Below are 7,708 nucleotides of genomic sequence, written 5' to 3'. Positions count from 1 at the left end.
CAGAGGCAAGATATTAAAATTTAATAAAGTTTATCCACGGGAAACAATGATTTATTTTTATAAAAAATTATAATATTTATAAATTATCTACGCATAATTAATTTAACACTTTTTTAAATTATCTTAAACGCGCAATCACAAGGCATAGGAGAATATCTATACTCATATATTATTACATATTTTGTCTTTTATCTTTATTCTGGGTGTGGAAATTAGAATAATGCATTTATTAAGGAACTCTTACTGTTTTGGTTTGGCTTAACGTATGTCTGAGATAGATCGGTAATTTGCCAATCTGTGAAAACAGTGGCGTCCTTCATAAAATACTTCTGTCAAACACTCAAAACATGGCTGATATTTTGAATGAATACAGCGAAAATCTGTTTAAAATTTCGCGTTATTCTGACCGAGAACTAGCTTACATTTTAGCCAAGGTTTGAGGCGATCATTTTTAACGAAAAATGGTAATGTTTATACGATATGTTATTTAGGCTGTAGTACATTATCAATCTTTTAACCTTATTGGTTTTTGTATGATGTAATTATTGAACTGCGTTTTTCCCACTTTCAAAGGATAACATCCAATTAAACAATGAGAATGGTTCGAGTGGCAATGACGAAGAAGGGGAAGAACAGGATGACCCGTCTTCTTCGGTAAGTCGTTGCACAACTTTGTGTTAAATAGTTTAACCAGATAGTTTTAGCTTGGTGTGGAAGAAGAATTGGCAAATTTTCGTGAAAAATGGCATAAAGAACTGAGGTCTCAACCAGTCGTGCGAAGTATCTCTAAGAAAGTAGATAACAGTACTAGTTTAAATGAAGATTCAGATGAAGTTAAAGCTCGAGCTTTGTTCCTTCAAGGTATTAAATTATCAATATTTATTTTTATCAATCTAATAATATTCCAAAGGCATAGATATGGAGAAATCAGGAAAATTATATGAAGCAATACAGTATTATCGCAAAGCAGTACAGATAGTACCAGATATTGAGTCTAAGCTTGATTATAGACCAAAGCATAACATAAATGAAATACCACCTGAAACTATTGAAGGTAGGTAAATTGTTTATATATTATAAAATATATACATAATAAAAGGTCATATATGTAGAAAATCAAGAGACTGATGATTCTAATGATGACTCTGACGACAATGAGATTATAGAGGAGAAACAATTATTACCAAGAATCCAAAGGAAAGTGTCTAAAATGAGATTTTTATGTACTCCAAAATTTGAGCAGACAGTAAGTTATTATAATTGATATGGAGGTATTGTTTTAAAATAAATATATATATTTTAGTCTACTCATATATCATCTATACCAGTGGAAATATTATTATATATCTTAAGATGGGTTGTATCAACTGACTTAGACTTACGGTCACTGGAAATGTTTGGTTTAGTATGTAGAGGATTTTATTTGTGTGCTAGAGACGCAGAAATATGGAGATCGACTTGTCAAAGGTAAATTTAATCAAAGTGAATATAGTCACAATTACATATATTTAAATTATTTAGGATATGGGGACTTAATTGTGGTCCTTCACCTGGATTATATGGAACATGGAGAAACATGTTTATTGAAAGGTCAAGATTAAATTTTAATGGATGCTACATCAGTAAAACAACATACATAAGACATGGTGAAAACAATTTTCAAGATCAATTTTATCGTCCATGGCATGTGGTAGCCTATTACAGATACTTAAGATTTTTTCCTGAAGGCATGGTTTTGATGTTAATGTCGCCTGATGAACCATCACAGTGTGTTCCTCAAATGAAAAGCCGTTGTCCAAGGTATCCAGTCATGATTGGCTATTATAGATTGAAAGATGATAAGGTGAGCTATATACATTTCTGAATATTTCTTGATACAAATTTTTGTCCTCTAGGTAACTTTAGTAGTTCAACGATCAGATACATCTAAGAATTTACAATCGGCCCTATACAGAAAAGGAACAAAAAAAAGAGATGCTGAATGTTCCGAACAGACGTTACATATGGTAGGAATTATGTTTTCTTTTTTAAAAAGTTAGGTTGACTTTAAATATTTTCAAAATTATCCTTTTGATTTAGGAACTAGAAATAAAAAGTCACAAAAACAAACGTCACTTCAAGTTGGTTTGGACATACTACTCCATCTTCACCAAATCTAACCAGGGCCAAGAAAGTACCTGCACTTTCGACTTGATAGCCAACAAGTATCCTCCGTTATTATTTTCAAGGGTCAAGAGTTTTACATCAGAATCAGACCAACCGTTGAACTGAAACAAAAGAGAGCTATTTTTCTACTATTTGTTATTAGTCGATGTTCGCGGTAAAATTTTTAAATGGTGCGAGCTGGTAGCTGACGATCTATTACTGACCCACTTTTTATTTACTGTATATAATCAAAAAGAGGAGAAAAATTACAGTTGCTATACATGATAAAGAAATATTTTTCTATTATAACCTTGCCTGCTTCTATTTTTGGTGATAAGGTTAAAACTATAGCTTGTACCTGTAGCATCTCAAATGGAATATTATTTTAAGGTAACTAGTTGTGATAGTTAACCCATCAAACTTTATTTATATTGACCTATTGAATTTATATCGTTAATTATTTGATAATTCAACAATATTTTTGGTTTTCTTATCTTTAATAAGAATGTTTTGTTGTACGAGTAATAAATGGTTTAAGTAATATCGTTTTTTTTTTTGGTATCCTTTTTATGTTATTTTTTCTCAATTTTTTTAAAGTGGCTACCCTATCTATTATGTTAATTTTTAATTAATTTTTAGTTAATGAAATTAGGGAGTAGGGTACGAAAAAACGTCGGCGAAACTTGACGAAAACTGCAACTTTTCGTCTATTACAGTTTTTGCGTTAATGTAGCAAATGTAGCTATTTTAAATGATTTTCAAACCCCAATGCCTCTATCCGAAACTAAAAATATAATCAAATAACAATTAAAACAAAAAGTATATATAAATATGTAAATAGAAACAATATATAACATAATAAATAAAATAAACATATATATTCATTAGTTCATTTATAAAAATATAATAAGCTTTAAATCTACATTTAAAAAAAAGATCCGTTAAAATTATTGTGATGTTATTCACCCAGTATAATAGAACAATTGTTGAATTGAAGTTGCTTGCTGTTGCATTAAATTTGGTTCCATCATCAATTCAACTAAAATAATGCAAAAATCAAGAAAGGTTAAAATTAATTTACCAGAATATGTCAGTTATTCAATTCTTAATATTTTCGAATGATTTTTTGTTCTACAGCTATAAAGATTAAAATGCTCTTCAATATTTTTATTTCAGATCGTTAAACGAGCCGTTACTATAAATGACAAGTTAGGATCCCGGCCCTTTGTAATATTTGGCGTTACTGTAGCTCGGAGCACTACTACAGAGAACTTGTATTTTTGGCATATTCGTGGGAACACTATGTCCATAATAAGTTTATCCAATACCCCCTTAATCTCCAAAAGACCTAGGATTACGACCGAACTCACAGACAAAAAATAATGGCTAGTGAATTTTATAATTTTTTATGATAAGGGAGTCATAATATAGTTTTAGCAATGTTTCCCATTTCCTTATCTACAATATGATTACCTCAAACGTCGGTGAAACTTAAGATACAAGAAAGCTGAAGGATGAATATCTATTGGTTCAAGTTAATAGAAAAACTGTAAAAAAATATTACTTCCATGACATCGGAGTTCTTGTTTCGCCATAACGTGCCTTGAACTTCGTGCGATGTGGGTGTAATATAAGTACTGATCTATTAAATTGGGATGATGAAGAAATACTGAATAATCTCAAATCACTAGGAGTAACGGACCTGAAAATAATTACCACTGAAAGGGACGACGAAGTTATCAATATCCAGAAACCCTACCCTATCATCTAAGATCATTTGCTTAGGAATGAGACCATACATATAGTAAGTTAAATCACTTAAGCTTAATATTTTGTTTCTATAATGAAAAAGAGCTCAACTTCATGTTCGGCTTAGATATCGAATTAAACATTAATAATGAACCTATTTTAAATTAAACATACTTAACCTAAATATGTATTTACTAACCTCTAAATGTTTTCCCATCGCAAATTTTCCCTTCCTTGCATTAATAATCCCTTGCATATAGTAAATACGATATCATATAGGATTTTTGAAAAATCAAATTTACTAGCCAAATACCCTACACCGATGGATCAACGAGCTATGAGAATATTAGTGCATCTACTTTCCTAACTTTCAGCCTTCTCAAACACACCATAATTTTCACCGCTGAGCTGGCGACCATTTGGAAATACCTTGAATGGGCCTTGAAAGAGGGTCCTGCTAAAGGGCTGATCTGCACGAATTCGTCTAGCTTTTAAAATTTTTAGAATTCGTGTTGGACTCAATTGAATCACACTCATGTCATCATCCCTTAATCATAAAGGCGCATAATATGCTTCAGGAACTCCCCACGCTGGGCAACATATCTATTATTTGGATTCCCAGCCATAACAGAAAGAAATGGTTGACCTTAACGCCAAGGACAGCATTTCAAATGGCCTTCACTATCAACACATTATGTTATATAAAGATATATTCCCTTATATTAAACCCAAATTAAATGGAAGATAGCAATACGTTCTAGCCAATAAAGCATGATTCCTTCTCCTCCATTCCCCTTTTCCAATCCAGATCCTGAACTTATTCTTAATCAATTTATCCTAGGACATTGTAGATTTACTCATTCCCCTCAAATTAAATGGAAGATAGCAATAACTTCTTGCCTATAAAGTGCCAATGATTCATTCTCCTCCATTCCTCTTTTCAAATCGAGATCCTGTTAAGTTATCCTTGATCAATTTATACTAGGACATATACTAGTAAATTCACTCATTCCCCTCAATTTAAATGGAAGATAGTAATAAGTTCTAGCTAATAAAGTATCTCGTCCATTCCCCTTTTCAGATCGAGATCTTGTCAAATTATCCTTAATTAAGGACATTGTAAATTCACTTATCCCCATTTACTGAAGGGAGACCACTCCCTTCAATAACCTCGCTCTCACACTCTTCTCTGGCGCTTCACACTCGGTGTGTCATATACACTTAGAATGTCACTATTTAACCACATTGATAGCCGAACTTAACTTCTCTCTCTCTCTGTTTAACAGACCTATTCATCTCAGAAAACTTACCCAAGCTCCTAAGATTCCTCGAAATCTGCCGATTAACTGGAATGATACGGACCAACAAACCATTCTTCAATTTGGATGCCTTGCGTTAAGAACGTACATTGAGATGAACATTTTAGTCTGAAAATATTTTTACTTACTGTTGAAATGTCAATAAATATTTTTGCTATATATTCAAACTCATTAAAATTAATTCAAACTTCTATATTTTTAGAGAACTCCTTAGTTCAACATTGACATACTTTGTGGTATATATTTTCAGGATCTAAAAATAAAACGACTTTCTTAAGTGAAATATGTTTTACTACCTCTTTATAAATATATGTATAAACAACACAATAAAACATCTATACTTCTGAGGTTGATGATTAATTAACAGCAATTAATTTTTCTGATACAATCTTTAATCTTTAACTTATGCTAATTGACTTAACTCTCATCACCAATAATAAATTCTATTCGTACTAAATGGAAGCTTAAAATAAATTTTAATATCAGGTACTAATTTGTTACATTTTGGTACTAAAGTAAGGAGAAAAATCAATAGAAGCAGATGAACAGTGGATTTCCATTTCCTGAAACTATTTAATGGTTCTTAAGTGACTAGATCTCGATTACCCACCAAACACTTCAAAAACGAAACATAACTTATACTAACTGAAATATATAGCAGGCATATATAATGCCAGTATAGAGATTAGATTCGTTCGAACTTCTTATAATGCCGAGAAGAAAACAACAAAAAACAAATCAATCGCTTTATCACAGATTTTGACGCGACTGAACTTCATTTATTAGAATAAGACCCGGAGTTGCTAATAATTGATTCTATTATGTTTAAAATTGAAACCTGACAATTAAAACAAGTATACTTTGATCGTCTCGGTGTTGTTTCGTTTTTTTTAATTCAACACTGTTGTTTCGCCATCCAGTGCAGATCTAAGACAGTGGCTTGATGCATGCTCCATACCGCAGCAACCACTAACACATGCATGATATTATGGGAATTTAAACACAAATCCACACACCCGGGGAACCATTTTTCAGGTATGTGAATTGCACCTATACACCCACCAGCTATCGACACCGCATCCTAAAACAAATACTTCTGAATAAAAACTAATAGTTATTGAATTTTCATAAATGTTACCTGTAAAAATACGTGTAAAAAGGCCGTGGGATCACCACCTCCTATACCTGTCAGTCGGAGGATCCACAGGCCAATTCTATAAAGGAATGGCAGTAGGAAGCATAATCTTCTCTCCCAAGGCGACCACGCTATCATAGCCTTCAAATATGGAATGTCATTTTTACACAATAACTCTCAATGTTGAATTTACCTTGTATAATCCCCACATACTCAACAAACAATAACAAAGTATTACGGACCACTTATAAACATCTGGCAAACAGTGTGATGTCGAAAATAACATGGGTAATGCCCCTGTAATATCAATATCTCAACAAAAACTAATGATTTATTTGACTTGTTATATTACCAAAACTTTGACTGACCCAAATACCAAACATGTCAATTTGTAGTAGAATGTAGTAAGCCAAAGGACCATAGTTCAGATTCATAAACATGTGATATACAAAACTGCCTAACCAGGGACAAAGTATACCCGCTATGTGACACCATGCAAGAAATGTTAATTCGGTAGAATGCCATGGTAACACATCTGGCACTGTATAAATTATATAAAATATTGGAATAGCTACAATGTAATTAATGTCAGAATAAATCTACTTTTTAAAATTATATTTAATTTGATAAAATCAATGAAAAGTTCGTTTTGTAAAATACAAATTATGATAATTGCATATAGCAATTTTTAGAATTTCCTTTGTAATTTATTTATAATTTAAGTGATAAAAATACAAAGTTATTATACATATTCCTAAATGAATACGTTTTAACAACAATAAAAATAACTAATTTAATTAGGCCAATATTTAATAAGTAACTTACCGTGGGTGATAATATTTACTGATTCATTGTGCCATTTAAAAATACTTCCCATGCAACCAATAGGAGATTGTAAAGGTCTATATCCCTTTATAATATATGGATTGAATTGTAAATGTTCAGGCATATCCTTGATACATAATAGCGTGTTAATCTTCTTTGAGTTGTTTTCTTCCAAATTAATTTCCTTATCACCTTTAACGCTTTCAGTTACGTCTACCTTAGTCCCTTCCGTTTTCCCATTTTCTTCGATTTTATGTACAATCCTGGTTCGAATCTCCGGTTCCTCAATCATGTTCTAGTCACTGGAAGTATCGGTAATGGAAGACAAAAATTTCGTTCATAATTTCTGTGTTTTCCAAAATTATTTCTCTTATTTTTTAACTATCTACATGATAATGACACTTGGTCATGACATGTTTGACCCAAAAAAATGGAAACTGGGCCTGTACAGACGCTTTCATGGAAACCTGGAAAGCGCATATCCATGATTTTGGTAGTTTTTCTATTGGTTGACATGTTTATAACATATTGATTT

At 31.7% G+C, this 7,708-nt stretch overlaps 2 protein-coding genes and 1 long non-coding RNA gene across 5 annotated transcripts; 1 reads left to right on the top strand and 2 right to left on the bottom strand.

The window, feature by feature from the left end:
* Positions 1–324: 324 nt before the first annotated feature.
* LOC143190557 (F-box only protein 9) lies at positions 325–2,686 on the top strand. Its single transcript, XM_076394931.1, has 9 exons — positions 325–464; positions 574–654; positions 705–861; positions 911–1,054; positions 1,113–1,246; positions 1,304–1,467; positions 1,522–1,843; positions 1,896–2,006; positions 2,080–2,686. The coding sequence occupies exons 1-9, from the start codon at positions 462–464 to the stop codon at positions 2,269–2,271; spliced, it is 1,308 nt and encodes a 435-aa protein (XP_076251046.1). The 5' UTR covers positions 325–461; the 3' UTR covers positions 2,272–2,686.
* Positions 2,687–3,008: 322 nt separating this feature from the next.
* On the bottom strand, positions 3,009–5,460 carry LOC143190565 (uncharacterized). Its single transcript, XR_013004276.1, has 3 exons — positions 5,342–5,460; positions 5,205–5,283; positions 3,009–3,184 (listed from the first exon to the last, which is right to left on the bottom strand). It is a non-coding gene; the product is annotated as an uncharacterized LOC143190565 (long non-coding RNA).
* A 553-nt stretch (positions 5,461–6,013) lies between these two features.
* Positions 6,014–7,598, bottom strand: LOC143190559 (progestin and adipoQ receptor family member 4). Of its 3 annotated transcripts, none has more exons than XM_076394939.1 (5): positions 7,174–7,598; positions 6,701–6,919; positions 6,542–6,660; positions 6,352–6,489; positions 6,014–6,294 (listed from the first exon to the last, which is right to left on the bottom strand). In XM_076394939.1, the coding sequence occupies exons 1-5, from the start codon at positions 7,463–7,465 to the stop codon at positions 6,109–6,111; spliced, it is 954 nt and encodes a 317-aa protein (XP_076251054.1). In that variant the 5' UTR covers positions 7,466–7,598; the 3' UTR covers positions 6,014–6,108. The 3 variants fall into 3 exon arrangements, with proteins under 3 accessions (XP_076251054.1, XP_076251055.1, XP_076251056.1); XM_076394940.1 differs by having other exon boundaries at positions 6,542–6,645; XM_076394941.1 differs by having other exon boundaries at positions 6,701–6,889.
* Between the last annotated feature and the right edge of the window lie 110 nt (positions 7,599–7,708).

The sequence above is a fragment of the Rhynchophorus ferrugineus genome, unplaced genomic scaffold (genome assembly GCF_030347505.1).
Source record: "Rhynchophorus ferrugineus isolate W39M unplaced genomic scaffold, kcgeb_rfMv2 rfM2, whole genome shotgun sequence".
NCBI lineage: Eukaryota > Metazoa > Arthropoda > Insecta > Coleoptera > Curculionidae > Rhynchophorus > Rhynchophorus ferrugineus.
Note: the sequence above shows the minus strand (reverse complement) of the source record. Positions and strands in the feature narration are given on the sequence as shown.

Excerpts from the sequence above, each read along its gene's own strand:
- LOC143190557 (XM_076394931.1), top strand. Across the intron at positions 862-910 it reads TCGAGCTTTGTTCCTTCAAG|GCATAGATATGGAGAAATCA; the intron begins GTATTAAATTAT and ends AATATTCCAAAG. Across the intron at positions 2,007-2,079 it reads CCGAACAGACGTTACATATG|GAACTAGAAATAAAAAGTCA; the intron begins GTAGGAATTATG and ends CTTTTGATTTAG.
- LOC143190559 (XM_076394939.1), bottom strand. The coding sequence starts at position 7,465 with ATGATTGAGGAACCGGAGATTCGAACCAGGATTGTACATAAAATCGAA. Across the intron at positions 6,490-6,541 it reads GTATGTGGGGATTATACAAG|GCTATGATAGCGTGGTCGCC; the intron begins GTAAATTCAACA and ends CCATATTTGAAG. Across the intron at positions 6,295-6,351 it reads TTTTACACGTATTTTTACAG|GATGCGGTGTCGATAGCTGG; the intron begins GTAACATTTATG and ends TATTTGTTTTAG.